Consider the following 20429-nt stretch of genomic DNA (forward strand, 5'->3'; position numbering starts at 1 on the left):
TCAGTTCCTCTCCACAGAAACACTTAGTGTTACAAGTTTGTTGTATGTTTTTCCAGAAACAGAATATAAATGTACAGGCCAAAATTTATTAATATACCCATTCTTGTTTGGTCCTCCTTTACCCAAATGGTAGTACAGAGAAATGGGACTTGACAGTTCTCCTGGTAGTTGAGTCCACAGGCAAGGCATCAGTGCTGACCCTATCTATACTATAGAGAGTCTATTCAACTCCTGTGCAACACACTGCTTTTTGTAGTCAAACAACTTGAAGTTTTACATCTCGTGTTACATAAAAAATTGAAATTTTTCAGGTATTCTTCTTTTTTTATTTTTTGGCAAAGTCTCGCCTTGTCACCCAGGCTGGAGTGCAATGGCGAATCTCAGCCTACTGCAACCTCTGCCTCCCAGGTTCAAGTGATTCTCCTGCCTCAGCCTCCCAAGTAGCTGGAATTACAGGCGTCCACCACCACACCCAGCTAATTTTTTTTTATCTTTAGTAGAGACAGGGTTTCATCATTATATTAGCCAGGCTGATCTCGAACTCCTGACCTGGTGATCCGCCTGCCTCAGCCTCCCAAAGTGCTGGGATTACAGGTGTGAGACACCACACCTGGCTTAGGTGGTCTTGTGATATAGGTAATTTATCTGGTTGAATGAAAATGATGAAAACTTATCTGACTTCTCTTATGACAGCTTGGTTGCAAATCTGGGGCAATTTAATTTAAAGATAGGCATGATTGTTGACATTTTTATACATACTGTGGTCATCAGCTATAGTAAACTTGCACAAGAGACCTCATTCTATATATTGGTCGACTCCCTGCTTCTTTTCATTTAGTGTTTATGAACGTTTTAAAGTTCTTGAGACATACATTTTGGTATCTGAAAACTTGCTGTCCACCAGCACCATGGCAGGTTCTGGGCACTGCATCAGTGAGCACTGTTGTCATGGTGCCTGTCATGTGTGCAGCTAATAGTCCAATCTGCCAGAGAGCTTCACTGCATGCATAGGAACTGTGTGTGTATGTGTGTATATAACTGAACATGCTGAATGTTAGAGGGGAAAAGGGCACGGCAATGAGAGTAAAATGAGAGTCTCAACCTTATCCAGTGACTGTACACCTTCTGATTGTCAGCATTATAAGTATTCAAACCAAACTGAAACCTGGCTGTGCATAACTTGGCAGCCAAGCCAGCACCTCTGAGCAGGGCGCAGGACAGGCTGAGCTTCCTGCCACGTGACTAGGAAACTGAAGCTCAGCAGTTTCCAGATCTCCAATTTCAAGCCAGTGAGTGGTATAGCTCAGCTGGCAGGTGGTCCCCTTTATGTTACGTAGCTTTCCATAATGTTCCACTGTGGAATCTGCCATCACCTGCTTTAATGGAACCAATTATGACACCAAAAGTAGGTAATAAAAATGTTAAATACCTAGTGATTTATCTTCTGAGAAAAGTGTTATTCCTCAGTCTTCATGCAAACTTTAAAAAGAATCCTCTGGGCCATTTTATTTAACATAAATTCTTGCTGGTAAGTTATGAAATCATACCAGTGTAGCTTTTAGACCTGTGAAAATCAATCAGCATTAACACATTCTTAGAGCCCTTCAAACTTATCCCTGATTTTAGGCATAGTGTCAGCAGGGCATGGTGGCTCACCCTTGTCATCCCAGTGCTTCAGGGGGCTGAGGCAAGAGGGTCACTGGAGCTGGGGAATTCAAGACTAGCCTGGGCAACATGATGAGACCTCCATCTCGACAAAAAAAAATTTTTAAATTAGCCAGGTGTGATGGTATGTGCCTATAGTCCCAGCTACTCTAGAGGCTGAGGCATGGGGATCACTTGAGCCCAAGAGGTCAGTCAAGGCTGCTGTAAGCCATGATTGTGCCACTGTACTCTAGCCTGGGCAACAGGGTTAGACTCTGTCTCTAAAAAAAAATAATAATAAAAATTTAAAAGGCTTAGTATCTTATTTCAGATTTCAGTTGACAGATAGGACTGAAGACCCTTAAAATGCGCCAAGTTATGAAGAATTGTAAGCACAGTGAGAACCTGGCAGATCCTTGAGTGTTTTGGCTGTTTCCTTTTACCTTCCCTGATGTGAAAGTAATTCTTCTTGAGTAAATTGTAGATTTCAAAAAGTTTCAATTTGACAGATGCTTCTTTTTGTGTGTGTGAGACAGGCTCACTCTCCATCGCCCAGACTGGAGTGCAGTGACATGCAATCAGTTCACTGCAACCTCTGCCTCTCAGTTTCAAGTAATTTTCTTGTCTCAGCCTTCCAAGTAGCTAGGATTACAGGTGCGCACCACCACACCCCGCTAATTTTTGTATTTTTAGTAGAGGTGGGGTTTCATGTTGGCTATGCTGGTCTCAAACTCCTGACCTCATGTGATCCGCCCACCTTGGGCTTCCAAAGTGCTGGGATTACAGGCATGAGCCACTGAGACTGCCAATGCTTCATTTTAGATAGATGTTTCCATGGCCAGAAAATTATCTGCTAACTAATCTTTGCCAATTAGAAAAGTTTATTTTTTTCTTCCATTATACTCACTCATTTTTTTCAAAAGTTAACCAAAAATCATTCCCTTGGAACAGAAGTCGTTGCTGTTACATGATTGCCACAGTAGCAGCAATACATTTCTTATGTTTTTTTTTTTTTATGGAAAAATCACACTTTATATCTATCTGAAATGTAGTTTCAGGATTAAAAATTATGTGTGCGTATAAAGATCATTAGACTCCAAATACACTTTCCTCTAAATAAAGAACTGCATGACCTTAAAATAGAATAAATTCTAACAAAATCAGAGCTACCTGAGGAAATGAAAATAAAGGTGGAAGAGTTTTCCTTTGAGAAAAAGGTGGTGGAGTACTGGCTAGCGAAGACTGCAGGCACTCGCCTGGGGCTGTTTCCCATTCAGAAGGTCCCTCCCTCTTTCCTGGCCTCCCCTCCCCCAGAGCCTAATCAAAGGATTAGCCTACAGGTTTGGAAACAACAGCCGCTTGAGTTGAAGGCTTTTTACCCCCTTCTTGTGCTTAAATGCAGGAACTAGAGAAGTCTTTGGCTAGCTGGACTCAGAACTTGAAAGAACTTCAAACTATGAAGGCGGACTTAACACGGCACGTTCTCGTGGAAGACGTGATGGTTTTGAAGGAGCAAATAGAGCATTTGCACAGACAATGGGAGGACCTCTGCTTTAGGGTAAGTTCACTGCAGGGCACGGCTGCTTGGGAGTAGATTGAAACGGCTCTGAAGGCCAGACAAAGTAGAAAGCAGCTTAATTTCGTTGAACCGGAGGCCCTTTTCAGTGGGACCCCTGGCCCGGCTGCTGCTCCTTTGGAAGGTAGCAACATGGTTTAACAGAGTTGGCCCTTTTGTTTCTCTAGCGCTAAATGCTAGAACTTTGCACGCTTTTAATAAGCTTTTTAAAAAGTCACCTTAAGTGGAGACAAAAATTGCGGTTCTGATCAGTTGTGTAGACTGCCCTCTGGCTTGTGTAGGTGACAAGTCCTAATCAGTGTATCAGAAGCAGGATGCAGTGAAAAGGTCCCCTTCTGAGTCTCTTCTGGGCCTAACAGCAGGAGTCTTCCTTAATGCCCAGCAGGCATGGGAGCATTTCCTATGAGTACTCTGCATTCACATGCAATCTGATGTTTATTTCAAGTAGCTGGTTTGTAAAATTCTCTAAGAAATGATAAACTGCTACGTTGTGTCTCAGTGGATTACTTCGACTTATTAAGAATGGGATTCTATTAAAAAGAGTATTATATGGTATATGCTTGTGACAGGATCAAGATTGAATTAAGGGGTTCAAATAGTCTTAAAGATCTTTGCTTTAAGAGCATGGAATTCTAACGAAAATAAATTCCTTAATCTCATTTGTGTGAATAATTAAGAAGAGATGTGTTTAAAAAGTTGCAATTCAGACACGTTGTTCTTCTTGATTTTAGTATTTAATATTCACAGTGTACCCTAATTTTGAATGTTCTTTTAGAACTTTTCAAATTTTATATAAAAGGAAATGTTTAGAATATATGAAAAGTATTCTAAAAGTTAAGGTAGACGGGCAGACTGGAACCCACATGTTCCTGATTAGAACGACACTGTGCAAAATGCCAGCGGTTTTAAGAGCTAAAATAAACAGACGCCCTGAGGAATGGAAACACAACACTTGTTTTTCTAGCATAGTTTTTCAAGCCTTTTTAACACATTTGGCTGGGTAGGATATATAAGCATTCAGTATTTCCTCCTCTGAAAAGAGCAGAGGTTTCTTTGTACGCAGCAGGAAAATCTCAAGAGAATTCAACCTTGGTTTCCTGGTCCATATAGTGGGGTGTCAAAACTTCACCAAGGCCGGGCTCGGTGGCTCACGCCTATAATCCCAGCACTTTGGGAGGCCGAGGCAGTTGGATCACGAGGTCAAGAGATTGAGACCATCCTGATCAACAAGGTGAAACCCCATCTCTACTAAAAATACAAAAATTAGCTGGGCACGGTGGTGCGCGCATGTAGTCCCAGCTACTCAGGAGGCTGAGGCAGGAAAATTGCTTGAACCCAGGAGGCGGAGGTTGCGGTGAGCCGAGATGGTACCATTGCACTCCAGTCTGGGTAACAACAGCAAAACTCCGTCTCAAAAAAAAAAAAAAAACTTTACTAGAAGAACTCTTAGCCACCGCCTTTTAACTCTAAGATTCTTGAAGATTCTTAAAACCTGGGAATACTTTTTTCATCTAATAAGGCTGATTTGCATTACTTAAATTTATATTTAAGCAGTAAAATGTAAACCTTTGAGGAGGAGGACCCTTAGCTGATGTCGGTTTAGAGGTTACTTACATATAATGGGGTATTGCGTATTTTGGGGTCAGCCTGCTTTCTGGGGACCAGCTGCTGGTGATATTTCCATGGTGTCCATCCAAAAGCCACAGTGCATAATGGGAAAGTGGGTTAAATGAGTGATGTACATTGTTTTTTGTTTTGCTTTGTTTTGAAGCATAACACTAGGACATTTAAATGGATGTAGTCTTCCTGGTCCGTTTGCATTATAAATGTTTGATTTACATTCTATCTGGATTAATAGTTTTTAAATTAAATAGGCAGGACATTGCCCTTATGTAGGTATAAGGATTTGATTTGTTGTTAAAAGGGCAAGGATTTGGGTTATATATTCATCTAGCTGTTCCTGTTTCTAATTTTTAATGTAACTGGATAGTAACACATGTGTATTGGGTAAAACAGTCTTTTTAGTTGCAGTCTCTATTTTGTTACTTTTTTCAGCATTTATTCCAACGGTGTAAGGAATATCTGTTGGTGCTAAAGCCTAGGTTTTTAAGAGGCAGAAGTGTACGTGTAGAGAGCTACTGATTAAAATGAATGAAACTCAGTCTTTTTGATGTGAGGGAGAGAAGTGGGTGCTTTCCTTCCTGGTGATACTCAGCTGCCAAATGTATTTTCATTCGCAGGTGGCTATACGTAAACAGGAGATTGAAGACAGACTCAATTCGTGGATTGTATTCAATGAAAAAAATAAAGAGTTGTGTGCCTGGCTGGTGCAGATGGAAAACAAAGTTCTACAGACAGCAGATATTAGTATCGAAGAAATGATTGAAAAGTTACAGAAGGTAAGGGAGGACACCAGGTGGATGTAGTTATGACTACAATGGAATTCTCTGTTCTCTCTCCTAGGCCCAAACAGGTGGAATGTTACAGGTATGTTCCTGGGAATTTTAGAAATTTGAAAGGACTTCACTGGTTTTGATCCTTTTGAGAGAACAGTTACAAGAGAGAAGGTTCCAGAGAGATGGGAGTATGAGACCACTGTCAGTGGGCATGGTACTGAAAAGAGTTGCTTTCTCTCCATTAGGAAGTTTGGCCAGGGAAGGGGCTTACATATCCTTACACATCAGCTCTTGCCCAAGTGAGTTAGAGTTTCTCTAGTTGTTGTTAAGAAGCTCCCCTTGGCTGGGCACAGTGGCTCATGCCTCTAATCCTAGCACTTTCAGAGGCCGAGGTTGGTGAATCACCTGAGGTCAAGAGTTCGAGACCAGCCTGGCTGACACATGGTAAAACCTCGTCTCTACTAAAAATACAAAAATTAGTCTGGTGTGGTGGTAGGTGCCTGTAATCCCAGCTACGTGGGAGTCGGAGGCAGGAGGATTGCTTGAACGTGGGAGGTGGAGGTTGCAGTGAGCTAAGATCATGCCATTGCACTCCAGCCTGGGCAACTGAGCAAAAACTCTTGTCTCAAGAAAAAAAAGCTCCCCTGGCCAAAGGGAAGAGGCCAAAAGCAGCAAGGCTCATAATGTTGAAATGGTAACTGATCCCCACAGGGAAAGGTAATAAGAACATTCTTGCTGCAATCACCCAAAACACCACTCAGTCAAACCTCAGGGAAACTGTAACCCAGAGCAGGCTAATTAGTTATGCCCAGTTGTCCTCAGTGCCCAAGTAGGTTAGAAGAAATCGGTGAGAGGAGACAGTGGGATCTTACTGTGTTGCAAAGGCTAGTCTTGAACTCCTGGACTCGAGTGATCCTCTTACCTCGGCCTCCCAAACTGCTGTGATTATTAATATGAGCTACTATGACTGGCCTTTTTTTTTTAAATTTCAAGAGGCAACTCTGTATATTTGTGGCAGGAGAAGAAATGACTTTTCGGGTAATAATCCAGGCTTTGTGTTTTGGTGCCTTTGCCAGGACTGCATGGAAGAAATAAACTTGTTTAGTGAAAACAAGTTACAGTTAAAGCAGATGGGTGACCAGTTGATGAAGGCCAGCAACACATCGAGAGCAGCAGAGATCGATGACAGGCTCAACAAAGTTAACGATCGTTGGCAACATCTTTTTGATGTCATCGGATCAAGGTAAGAAATGGCCTAAAAATGATTCTTATCTCCAGGAACAGTGATTATTTTACAGATCTAGTAAACTGAGCTTCCTCTAAGACGATCCAGCAATTTTATATACAGATTAAGGCACAGGTTGATTAAAAATGAGTGGAAATTCTTCCTATATTATTCAAAAAAGTGTATGCTAGTATATTTCATGTTAATATTTCCTCTTTAGCTTACAACTTCACATGAATTAGAGTAGTTTTAAATGACAGTTGGAAACTTATTTGGAAAGGGATCCTTGGGAGGGGTTATTGTTTAGAAATTCTGACTCTCTTAGCAGTGAAATCATGCCTGTTGTTCCTGCCTCAGTATGGCAAATCAGGCAGGTCAGGGTCCAGGCCCAGTTTCTGGAGGCTGAGGGCCCATGACTGCCCCACTACCCTCACTCAAGGCAGGGGCGGGACTCTTCTGTAAGCATGTGGGCTCAGAGTGCCAGGTCTCTCATGGTCGTCTTGTTCTAGGGTGTGGATTTGGGCACAACCAAGTCCTAAATCAGAGGACCACAAATCAAAGCTGTATTTGCCAGTGTGGTCTTATGAGAAACAGAGCTGATAATTATCTCTCTCCTCCCAAAATGACGATGATACCCAAAGTTCTTAAATGTCTTGTCTTCAAATTCCCTCTCTGAATACAGACTCCAAGTGGATGTTTTTTCTGTGGCCACCTGGCATACAGAGAACAGTCACTTGGCCTTGGGACCACTTGTGCAGCTGTGTTTCCACTGGCCACACAGGTTCTTTCTGTAGCAGTGTGAGCAGATGTTTTGAACACACATCGAATTTTGAATATACAGGAGAACCTGTAAGGTGAATAAAGAATTTAGGGGGTGATGAAAGTAAGATACTCTTCATAATTTGGCATCTTCTTTACCTCATTGTTTACTGGAAACCATAAGTGAACCTGAGTCAGTCAACAGAGGCACTGGGCTAAATGCTATGAGAATTACAGGCAGAAAGTAAGATGCGTCAGTTACCGTAATGGGAGTTGGTATCTGAGCAGCTGTCAAGTGGTTTGAGAGCTCAGATCCCATCTTCCTGGGATTAGGAAGAGCCTCTCAGAGGGGCTGTGTTCCCAGATGATCCTGAATGAGGGATTGCGATTCCTGGCGGTTACTGGTGGCAGAGAGGAGGACACATAAGTTGAGAGCAAAGCAGTACAGAGTAGAGCAGCATCAAAGCCATTCAGGAATTGATGAGAAGTCCTGTTGACCCCAGCATAGGAGATGAGCTAGAAGGATAGGCTGGGGATAAATCGTAGAAGACTTTTGTTTGTTTGTTTTTGTTTTTGAGACAGAGTTTTGCTCTTGTTGCCCAGGCTGGAGTGCAGTGGTGCAATCTCAGCTCACTGCAACCTCTGCCTCCTGGTTTCAAGCGATTCTCCTGTCCCAGCCTCCCGAGTAGCTGGGATTACAGGTGCATGCCACCACATCCAGCTAATTTTTGTATTTTTAGTGGAAACAGGGTTTCATTATATTGGTCAGGCTGGTCTTGAACTCCTGACCTCGTGATCCACCTGCCTCAGCCTCCCAAAGTTCTGGGATAACAGGTGTGAGCCACTGTACCTGGCCTAAAGACTTTAAATCTCAGCTAAATACTTAGCCTCCTAAAAAATATCTGAGTTATGCCTGGTTCCTTAGCAGTGGAGGGTTTGCTGAAGACAAATATTAGGGGGATTTTGCTGGCAACATAGACTGGCCCAAGTTGAAATTCTGTCCACAGCCAATTTGGAAAAAAAAAAAATCTACAGAAATGCATGGTAGAAACCTAAGTAAGGATTAAGAGCACAAGTTTTGAACCATTCCTAACTCCCACTTATTCACTGTGGAATCTTGAGTATGTGATTTAACCTTTCTAAGCCTCAGTTTCTAAACCTATAAAATAGGTCTAATTGGCTCACATCAGAGGACATCACATATGAGCCAGCATATATGGGCCAGCATTTACGGAGTGGTTGTTTTCATTACTTTCCCATAAGAAGACTCTTAAGTCACATGTTTATTGAGTGGAAGATGATTCTATCAGTTACATCTAGTGATGAGAGATCTTTCCCAGGGAGGCCTGAGACTGGACTACCTCCTTGTCAGAGCTTAGAATAGTGCGTCAGATGTTTGTTGAAATGAAGAAATGTTTTAGTGCGTTTGTTAAGAATAAGATAATTTCTGTGGGATAAATTGTGTCTTCGTGGTCACCTTTATAGCCTAAGTCTTCTCGGGCCCTTGGCACTAGTCGAAGGTAGGATGGCATCATGCCCGTTCATGGATCATACAGGATCAAGACCTAGCTAATGTTTCCTGAGGGTTAGAGTGACAGTCCATTCTTAATCATTAATGTTCTGCTTATATCACACTGGAGTGTAAAAAGCTGTTTGCTTTCCTCGCTGCCTCTTTGGCTGCCTGTCTTCAGCCAACCTTTTGGTGGGAAAGAGATAAAACAGTGGGTGAAACTGTATTAATCTTTTTGGAAAGAACAATTGGGGAAAAAGGGTTGAAATAATAGCAAATATATTGTCAGCCTCCTATATTCTTAATATGCCGTTTGTGTATGATTTCACTTAAACATTGTGATTCTGAAATGTAAATATCATTGCCCCATTTTATACACAGATAAGGAAACTGAGGACTGATGCTAAATAACTTACCCATAGTTACACAGCCAGCATGTGACTCAACTGGGATTTCAACTCAGGCAGTGTCACCTCTCTGACAGCCCAGACCCTCTCATTTGAAACACTGCAATGAGCAGTACATGTTGAGTGCCTAATCCCTTCGGCGCTGAGGAGTTTGGGAGGGAATCATTTTTCTTATTTTAAAGCAAGGGCTAGGCTGAGAAGCTCTTAGCTAAGTTTGTTCAGGTGAATTTGTGGTTTCAGGCCAGCGAACTTGGACCTGTCATAAATCAGCCTTACATAGAATCCCTGATGCTGACTTCACCCTGGGGATTGTGCAAAGGGAAGGAAGGGTTGGAAGAACAGGCTGCAGAATTTATGTTTGAACAGTGGCAACAAGAACCTTCTCTGCAGGACTCCCTGATGGCTTCATTTGCCCACCAGATCCAGGACACCATGCCCCCTTTTCCATCCTGCCCACAGTATTCTGCTGCTTTGGCCCTTTGCAGGGAATAGCATCTCTTGTTAAAATTAAGATTGGCCAGTCCAGTGCAGTGGCTCATGCCTATAATCCCAGCGTTTTGGGAGGCCGAGGTGGGCAGATCACGAGGTCAAGAGATCGAGACCATCCTGGCCAACATGGTGAAAGCCCATCTCTACTAAAAATACAAAAATTAGCTGGGCGTGGTGGCGTGAGCCTATAGTCCCAGCTACTGAGGACACTAAGGCAAGAGAATTGCTTGAACCTGGGAGGCAGAGGTTACAGTGAGCTGAGATTACACCACTGCACTCCAGCCTGGCAACAGAGCAAGATTCCATCTCCAAAAAAAAAAAAAAAAAGAAAAGAAAGAAATTGAAAATAAAAAAAGATTGGCCAGGCATGGTGGCTCACGCCTATAATCCCAGCACTTTGGGAGGCTGAGGCAGACGGATCACCTGAGGTCGGGAGTTTGAGATCAGCCTGACCAAAATGGAGAAACCCCATCTCTACCAAAAATAGAAAATTAGCCAGGCATGGTGATATTAAATGCTTCTGGGCCAGGCACTATGGCTCATGCCTGTAATCCTAGCACTTTGGAAGGCCAAGGCGGGGTGGGATCATGAGGTCAGGAGTTCAAGATCCACCTGGCCAAGATGGTGAAATCCCATCTACATTTATAGTTTTGAAAACTACAAAAATTAGCTGAGCATGGTGGCAGGCGCCTGTAATCCCAGCTATTCAGGAGGCTGAGGCAGGAAAATCGCCTGAACCCTGGTGGCAGAGGTTGCAGTGAGCCAAAATCATGCCACTGCACTCCAGCCTGGGTGAGAGACTCCGTCTCAAAAAAAAAAAAATTATGTGCTTCTATGTTTATTAGTCAAATTAAACAAAGAGTTAAACTTTTTTTTTTAATTGTGCCTATTAGACCCTCTCCTCCTTTTTGAGACAACATCTGGCTGTATGGCCCAGGCTGAAAATACAGTGGCACAATCACAGCTCATTGCAGCCTCAGCCTCTCAGGCTCAAACAGTTCTCCCACCTCAGCCTCCCTGGTAGCTGGGACTACAAGCATACACCACCATGCCCGGGAAACTTTTTGTTTTTGTTTCTGTTGTTTGCTTTTTGTAGAGATGGGGTTTCACCATATTGCCCAAGCTGGTCTTGAGTTCCTGGGCTCAAGTGATCCTCCTACCTCTGCTTCCCAAAGTGCTGGAATTAGAGGCATGAGCTGCCCACTTCCAGCCTTCAGTAACATCTTTCAAAAGTAACTTAGCAAAACTTCTGAATGCAGGACAGACGACTAAATTACAGAAGTTATTTTTCAGAACTACCAACTGTGTGTTCCTCTGTTCTGGAGGAACCTGGATTACCTAAGAGCAGTCGAGATACAGACTGATGGGTGATAGACAAAAAGATGCAGCATTAACCTTCACAGCCATCACAGACTGAAGCTCGGATAAGAGGGTCCTTGGATCTCATCCCGTCAATGGGACTGATGTCAGAGAAGGAATTGACCTGCCACCTGATCTCACCTATGCCTCCCATTATTTTTAAAAACCCAATAGTTGCTGCTGGATGCAGTGGCTCACGCCTGCATCCCAACACTTTGGGAGGCTGAGGTGGATGGATTGTGAGGTCAGGAGTTCGAGATCAGCCTAGCCAACATGATGAAACCCAATCTCTTCTAAAGATACAAAAAATTAGCTGGGCGTGGTAGACGCCTGTAATCCCAGCTACTTGGGAGGCTGAGGCAGGAGAATGGCTTGAACCCGGGAGGCGGAGATTGCAGTGAGCTGAGATCATGCCATTGCACTCCAGCCTAGGTGACAAGGCAAGACTGCATCTCAAAAAAAAAAAAAAAAACAAGAACCCAGTAGTTGAACTCTTTAAAAATTCATCTACTTTTGTTTCCCAGAATGCCCTTCCTGTTTCATGAATGAAAACCCTGGCTTGTCCTATGACACAGGAGCTCTGTAGCCACAGGCTGGGCTGTGTCTTCAGTGAGTCCCTCTGGCAGGTTACACATCTTGGTGAATTCCTTTAGAGTCTTGGGATCGGGTTGAGGAACTCTTTTTAAAGACTCTTTCCAGCAGCATGTGCAAATCTGAGAAAAGCGTTCAGTGCCTGATATAAGTTCGACAGTGAAGTGGAAAGGCATACCCAGCCCCCCTCCCCCCCACCCTGCCCCAGAAAGCTTACACTGGTTTTTCTCTTGGTTGGAATCATTTTAACGAAAAGATTTTAATTTTCTTTTTGCTTATTTGTACTTTCTAAATGTTCATTATGGAAGAAGATGTCATGTTACGATGTGTCGTGAACAAATGTCATCAATTTCATGTTCTCTCTCCTAAATTCCTCTCTGATGGTAGCACCACTAGTAAGGCCTGTCATCCTAATGAAGCCACTGACACGGAGGGACTTTCCTAGTACTGTATGACCTCAAAGATTAGCTCCTTCCTGTTTAGACTGAATTGCTCTTCACTATCAGAAATATAAAGGTTAAACCAAGCATAACCTTTACATTTTACCTACCAACCTCAAAAGCCCACCTACTTTATAATAGTGGCAATTAAAATGTTATCATTAAACTCAGAAGTTATGACCATGGCAATTGTGAGTTAAGATTGTTTTCCATTCCTTGCACAATGGGCAGGAATACATGTGCCTTTTTAAGCCGATACAGCATTTCATTGTTCTTTTTTTTATCTGTATTTGCTCAAGGTTTTTGGAAGAGCAAACAGTGCTGCTAGTCACAAAGTTGACTTGTGTTGGTCTTAGCAGGTTGCCTGATCCAATGGGACTGGAAGGACTGAGAGATTATTTTAGCACAGGGAGAGCCAGATGTAAGGCTCCTCACTTTATCAGCCTGATCCTTCTAGCTCTAGAATGGGTGGCCACTGCTCCCAGACCCTGCAGAAATGACTGAGGGTCGGAGAACTCCCCCAAGGAAAGAGTAGCCATCACTGGGGTACTGAGCAAGTAGGTTGATGGCCAGCATCAGGCACGTCCAAGCCTCAGAGGTTCATGTTTAGCAGGTTGCAGGATCAGCCAACCATGTGGGCCTGAGTTAATGCAGCATTTTGGGTGAATTATTACCAGATCTGCACTTCGGATTCCACTGATGTAGCACGTGTTTGCTGTGTTTCAAGGTGGGGATGTAATAATGACTAAATGTTGGGCTTTAGGGACTTCTGAAAAATGATATCGAGTCTCAGAATAAGGCTGGGAATGAGTCTAAGGTAGCCTAGACACAAGCCAAGCACTGCCAGTTAGGATTGTCAGGAGAAACTGAGGCTATGAATAAGGAGGAATTGTAGAACACCCATATTACAGAAACCCTGGGAGGAGCTAGCCAGGAAAATTACAAATTTTCTTCCTCTGCAAAGTCCTAAATTCCCTTTTTACTGCAAAATAGAATTTTTTGGCACAAACCAATGAACTAAATGAACTCTCTGACCCTTCTAAACCAAGATGTTTAGGACAGAGCAGAAAACCCCCATAGGGAAATTTCTTCTTTAAGAGGATGAGAGGAAGGCATCCCTATTAGACTCAGGGACTTCCAGTTTCGCTGTTTCTTTTAAACCTGAAACAGAAATTTAATTTGAGGAGGATAGAAATCCTTTTTTGCATGCCCCAAATCTAAATGTTTCTTCTCTCTGTTTATAGCACTTCATAAATAACTCATAGCCAAGATAACACTGTGACTTTCTTCTCCCAGCGTTGCAATCCTGGAACGTCAGAACAAAGACTGTGTGTGTGAGGAAAGAGCTGGAGATATTTGTTTATTGGAAGGGAGAAAACTGAGATTAAAAATTGCAGTTAGCAGGGGAGAGGAAGGTGTCTTCCTTCCCGCTGGCACTGCCCTGTGCCTGTGAGCCAGCCATGCCCACAAGGAGCCTTGGAGAGGGCTGAGTCCGCCTCTGTGCAAGATGCTGAACCAGTGAAGAGGGCACGCCGGGCAGGGGGAGGGGCTGCCTCGGCCCTGGGAGGTGGAGGTGCAGCCGGGAACTTGGAGCTTTCACTTAAACATAAGGAATGATTTTTTCTCATCAACAGTAAGTGCCATTTTCGTCATCAGCTCTGCATAGGGCCAAGGCATCAGCTGCTGTCCCTTGTGTCTTGCTCTCTGGCCGTGTCGCTTTGGTTACAATAGAAATCACCGATGAGATGGTGGCTGCGGAGTGTGTGTGCTCAGCCATCGGGGGATGGGTTCTTTCCTAGCGTCAGCATGCGTGTGGTGTCTGCAGTCTGCCTCTGACAAGCAGGGCAGAGGAGCGATTATGCCGTGTGGAAAATGGAAGTCCTCCGGTGACAAAAATGCTTCAAAGAGGCAGTGAGCTCAGACGTGTATTGTAATGCCTAATGCCTCTGCCCCTAAAGCCAGGGCTTCAGGATCTTGGAGTAATGCATTATTTTGCGATAAGGGTGTTTAGTCACGTAAAAGGATAAATTGTACAGGATTTGAACAGTGTGTTTGGGAACTGACAGCTGCCCACAGGTTTGACTATTTGTTTTTATTAGTACAAAATCAGATACTTGAACCATCTCAGTTTTCCTTTCCAGTATTTTTAAAATAAGGCTGTCCACATGGACATAGGAATTTTTTTGTTAACTTAGGCTGATTTAGGGCTTTTATTATAATTTAACTATAGACTCCTGATCACTTAGAGGATAGGATTAAATGGTAAATTATTCCATGTGTATAAATTGGACATGTAAAGCCTTCTTCATGCATTGTAAAGGCCTAGGCTTGGTATGGAGCGTGATGCTAACCTGGCTTGATTTTGTTTGTTTGGAAGGAGAGCAGTGTTCATCAATGTTATGTTCTCATCCATCGCTAGTTAAATGAAAAACTTTGTTTGCCTTGATTCTTTTCTGCATTTTTACCCACAGTCACTGCAGAAGAACTCTTCTAATTTAAAGTGACTCTTAGGCATAGTTCTTTTGTTTGGTTTCATAGAAAACATTTTGCTTTTGTTCAGGTCTCCCAATAAAGAGCCTACACAGGTGGAAAACTTAGCTTTTGTACTGAAAAATTTTCTTTTTCTGATTCTCAGAACTGGGTTTTAAAATGCTGCCTTTTCCTGGAGAAATGTTATTTGTTGAAATGTCTGTGTGACAAATGCTAAGAGCACCTGGGTGAAAACCTGGGCAGCTGCAGAGATGAGGGCCATGGCAGCAGCCGGCTCAGGTAGCTGATGTCAGGCAGTGCTGGGGTTGCTTCTGTGTGCCAGCAGGCTGGGTTCGGAATAGGTTTTCTTATTTCCAGATATTAACTCGTGATTTTAAATTGTTTGAGAGTAGTATTAACAAGGCTTCACATGTGGAGGTCAGTTGCTTGGGTGTGCAAAGACAAACGCTTCCTGACCTGGGAGAGGTGATAATTAGACGACAGTGTCTGCACAGAACAGAATGATGCATACCCAGCAGTGCACCTGATGGGTCCCAGAGTAAGTGGTTACCTGATGATCTGAGGAACGGCATTTGTATTCCCAGGCATTTAGGGCTATTAGACCTCTGGATGGAGTTTGGGACATACAGGCTATCCTGGCTGGATGAGGGCTTTGTCACGTCCTCTTGAATTTGCACTAAGTAAGCCTCTGATGTGAGTGTCTGGCAGCACTTCACTGGCCCGTGTGAAACCAGGGCTGAGGAGCACAGGTGGCTCCTAGGATGGCAGCACACTGCTTTGTGGCAGAAAGGGCTCTGATATGCTTGGTCTTTACCTCTTTTCTTTACAATCTAACATGGCCACCTCTTTTATGAAGAAGACAAATCAGATAGATCGTAAGGTATGAGTGAACATCATTCACTCCTTCAACAGCTATTTTTTTTTTTTAAGAGACAGGGTTTCACCATGTTGGCCAGCCTAGTCTCGAACTCCTGGCCACGAGTGATCCACCTGCCTCGGCCTCCCAAAGTGCTGGGATTACAGGCATGAGCCACCTCGCCCAGACTTCAACAGCTATTTATTGAGCAGCTCCTATGTTGTATTATAAGGTCAACATTACATCTAAGTTAGGTGATGACCTCTCTGGGAAGAATGCCTTTCCTCTAGTGATCTCTGAATCCTCAGGATGTGATGTGTGCAGGATCCAAGACAAAGCAATGGTTAAGTGTTTACTGAAAGAAAATCATGGAAGGGAAATGTGGGCAGCATGTATTGAGCCTTCTGGCCTCCTCCCCAGGCACCACCTAAGAACCCCAAGCTATAGCATCCATTATACCGGATCCTACCCCCAGTGTATCCTGAGCTATGAGTCCAGACTTCTGGTCATGTTCTCTGACAGCAACAAAACAATCCTGTACCTCCCATATGTGCACGTTAGTGTGTGTGGGATTATGTGAGAGGATGGGGAGTGCTTAAGAACAGCAGCTTTGGACCCAGCACAGTGGCGCATGCCTGTAATCCCAGCACTCTGGAAGGTCAAGGTGGGTGGATCACTAGGTCAGGAGTTCAAGACCAGCCTGACCAACATGGTGAAACCCTGTCTCTACTAAAAATACAAAAAATTAGCTGGGTGTGGTGGTGCATGCTTATAATTCCAGCTACTCAGGAGGCTGAGGCAGGAGAATTGCTTGAATCCAGGAGGAGGTTACGGTAAGCCAAGATTGTGCCGTTATACCACTCCAGCCTGGGCAACAAGAGCAAAGCTCCATCTCAAAAAAAAAAAAAAAAAAAAAAAAAAAAATTCAGATCAGACTGCCAGGTTAGAATCCTGACTCCATTATTGACCATGTGACTTGTGCGAGCTATTTACTCTCTGTGCCTCAGTTTCCTCATCTGTCCAGTAGAGATAATATTACCTATCTCCTAGCGTTGTTATAAAGGGCAAACGATGCCTGTAATGCCAACACTTTGGGAGGCCAAGGCGGGTGGTCAAGGTCAGGAGTTTCAGACCAGCCTGGCCAACATGGGGAAACCCTGTCTCTACTAAAAATACAAAAATTAGCTGAGCATGGTGCCGTGCACCTATAACCTCAGCTACTCGGGAGACCGAGGCAGGAGAATTGCTTGAACCTGGGAGGCGGAGGTTGCAGTGAGCCCAGATCTCACCACTACACTCAAGTGTGGGCGATAGAGACTGTCTCAAAAAATAAATAAATAAATAAATGAGTTACTAACATGAAGTACCACAGGCCTGGCACATGTAGACATCAGCATGGGATGCAGATGTTTCATTTTAATAATAAAGTTTACCATTTTAAAAGAATGGGATGACAATAGACAGTCTCCTATTTTATTCCCACATTCCATTGATTTGTCCTGAGCACCCTATTTTGGATACCACAGTCCTGGGGAAACCAAGCAAATTATTCCCCCACCTTCTGCATACCCCTCTGCTTTGTTGCACACCTAACCCCCAGGGTTAACAGAGTTCGAGATCACCACATCCCTGTGCTTCTGTAACCCAGGTTATTGTGTTGCTAGTTAGCACCCTTCATTTCAACCTGTGCGTTCTTTGGTGTGTTCCTTGCTTTTTTTTTTTTTTTTTTGGAGATGGAGTCTTGCTCTGTTGCCCAGGCTGGAGTGCAGTGGCGTGATCTCAGCTCACCGCAACTTGCGCCTCCTGGGTTCAAGCAATTCTCCTGCCTCAGCCTCCCAAGTAGCTGGGACTACAGGTGTGGGCCACCACACCCAGCTAATTTTTTGTACTTTTAATAGAGACGGAGTTTGACCATGTTGGCCAGGCTGGTTTCCAACCCCTGACCTTGTGATCTGCCCACCTTGGCTGCCCAAAGTGCTAGGATTACAGGTGTGAGCCACTGCCCTCTGTTCATTGCTTTTAAGTTATAAGAGAGGAGTTAAAGAAGGAACAGAAAAAAAAAAACAAGGCAAAGTATGTAAAGAAATACTTGAATTCTAGCCCTCTTCTTTTCAAAATAAGAAAGAGGCTGGGATTCTTATGGTGGAATGGGATCAGAGCTAGATGAAGGCCGTGGGAGATTTCATTCTGGGAAGAGGGGAGGAGTGAGGAGGGCAGGAGAGCTGTGCAGAGGTCACAAGCCTGAGCCCTTCCCACCTTGGGAAGCTCTGGTGGCTGGGCCTCTTCTCCAGCAGAGCCTTCTAGGAGGGCAGTTCCTTGGGAACTGCCTGGAGGACTCCTTGTCCCATGGTGCCAGGGGTTCCCAGCTATCCTGGGAGTTGCCTGGAGTCTTCTTTCTGGAACCAGGACAATCAAGGTGGCAAGATACTGGGGTGAGGAGAGTGTACCTCTGAAGCTGTAGGAATGAAGGTGGGATCTAGGTTACAGCTGTATCCACACCTGGCCCTGGATTCCGTTACTTCCTTTTTAATAAATCATCTGTGGCTTTGAAGGGAACATATCCTTGTGGTGTTTGCAGTAAGAATATAATTTGGAAAACATGCCTCCTTGAAACTTACCATGACTATAAGTTGCTGGGCATTTATCTCTGAGGCATTCTGCCTTTCACATGCTATAGCTCATTCAGTCCCCTCAGGTACCCAGTGAAGGAAGGTACTACTACTACTGGGTTTTGTTTTTTTTTTTTTGGCGGGGGGCGGGGGGTTGTTTTTTTTTGAGGCTGAGTCTCACTCTTGTTGCCCAGGCTGGCATTCAGTGGTGCAATCTTGGCTCACTGCAACTTCCGCCTCCCCGATTCAAGTGATTATTCTGCCTCAGCCTCCTGAGTAGCTGGGATTATAGGCGTGTACCGCCACGCATGGCTAAGTTTTGTATTTTTAGTAGAGGCAAGGTTTCATCATGTTGGTCAGGCTGGTCTTGAACTCCTGACCTCATGATCCGCCACTCTCGGCCTCCCAAAGTGCTGGGATTACAGGCGTGAGCCATCGTGCCTGGCCTGTTATCACCATTTTACAGATGACGTTAAATATGGCCAGGATGCAAACCCAGGCCTTGACCACAGAGTCTGTGTTCTTCCACCACCAGACTACACGGCCTTCTTCCAGGCTTGCCCTTGAGAATAAAATATTTATGAAAGAACTTTGTGATGTCCAGGCTGTGTAAATCATGATGGTAGTGTCACATGGTCCCAGTGAGCATTCACTCTGTGCAGATGACTTTACATGCAGCCTCTTAATTCAATCTCACCACCACCTGCAAGGTGTATAATTTTACAAGTAATGAGGAAACTGGGAGGCAGCGGTGGGCAGTTTACAGAGAGCAGAGATCTTAGATGGGAGAATGGAATTTGGGCCCAGGTCTGCTTGTCTCTGGAGTTCTGGCTTCACCTCACCTGATGCTACACCTCCCTGAAGTTAAGGGGCCTGGAAGGTGTACTAGAAATAAGGGGGCTGAGGTAAAAGGACTTTCATTAAATCTTAACAGTAGCTGGTAATAGAACTAGAAGTAGAAGTCAGTCCCTTGGATTGACTTGGTCAACCATAAGATACAATTTTTTTAATCCACACTTAACATGACTACTCCATGGTCTACTTAAATCATAGTTTCTAGTGGAAGAGGTTGTCCATATTTATCTATTCACCAAGCATTTGTGGAGAGCTTCCTGCCCACCAGGCGCTGTGGGAGGTGCTTCATGTGCAGAGGAAACGCCGGCTGCAGCCTGGCCGTGGTGGTCCCTGACCTCTGGTGGGTGCTCAGTGTCTGAGAGAGTGGCTCCTGAATGCTTGAGGTACAAAGATCAGGGGGCTGAACCAGTTTTTCAGGGTAGGGCAGGGAATACTGAAGGCTTTGAGCATGCATCAGACATGCCTTGTAAAACTTATTTACACTTTGGCTACAGAACCAAAAGTGGACGGGAAGGCTAGGGGGCTGAGAGGAGGTTGTTCGGTCAAGTAAGAGGTGATGGAGGCCTGGAGTGCAGTGTTTCCTGAGAGTTAGGGTCAGTGCCCCATTTCTCTCTCTAGCTCCCAGCCGTGGGGCGCAGTTCTGACAGCATCAGCATCTCCCAGTGTAGGTATTGATGAGTAGGAACTTTACATTGGAGCCATTGCTTTTTTTTTTTTTTTGAGACAGTCTTGCTCTGCCACCTAGTCTGGGGTGTGGCATGATCTCAGCTCACTGCAACCTCCGCCTCCCGGGTTCAAGTGATTCTCCTGCCTCAGCCCCCTAAGTAGCTGGGATTACAGGCACCTGGCACCACGCCTGGCTAATTTTTTGTATTTTTAGTAGGGACGGGGTTTTGCCATGTTGGCCAAAGCTAGTCTCAAACTCCTGACCTCGTGATCCGTCTACCTCAGTCTCCCAAAGTGCTGAGATTACAGGCGTGAGCTGCCATGCCCAGCCTGGAGCCATTACTTTTAAGTGTCTGGGATTAATGACAAATCCCACAGAATGCCAGGACAGATCCTGGCTCTACTCACTCTACTTGAGGACTTTAAGGAAAGCAGTTTATTGGAGCATCTTATTTTAGTCTATATGTCAAAAAAAGATTGTTTTCCTTCAACAGCTACATCACTTCCCCTTGACAGCATGTTGATGTGCATGCCAAGCTGCATTCATGCCATGTGTG

General features: G+C 44.2%; 1 protein-coding gene across 14 annotated transcripts in view; it reads left to right on the forward strand.

The window, feature by feature from the left end:
- Window positions 1-20429, forward strand: part of SYNE2 (spectrin repeat containing nuclear envelope protein 2) — a 378817-nt gene that overhangs the window by 335111 nt on the left and 23277 nt on the right. For 8 of the 14 annotated variants that reach the window (XM_035260694.3, XM_035260695.3, XM_035260693.3 and 5 more), the window contains 3 exons: window positions 3047-3202; window positions 5461-5619; window positions 6693-6859. In XM_035260694.3, the coding sequence (XP_035116585.3) occupies window positions 3047-3202; window positions 5461-5619; window positions 6693-6859 (482 nt within the window). Of the gene's footprint in view, window positions 1-3046; window positions 3203-5460; window positions 5620-6692; window positions 6860-13696; window positions 14030-20429 lie in introns of those variants that run through there. The other 6 variants (XM_035260700.3, XM_035260701.3, XM_078335097.1 and 3 more) reach the window with 1 other exon arrangement.

The sequence above is a fragment of the Callithrix jacchus genome, chromosome 8 (genome assembly GCF_049354715.1).
Source record: "Callithrix jacchus isolate 240 chromosome 8, calJac240_pri, whole genome shotgun sequence".
NCBI classification, from domain to species: domain Eukaryota; kingdom Metazoa; phylum Chordata; class Mammalia; order Primates; family Cebidae; genus Callithrix; species Callithrix jacchus.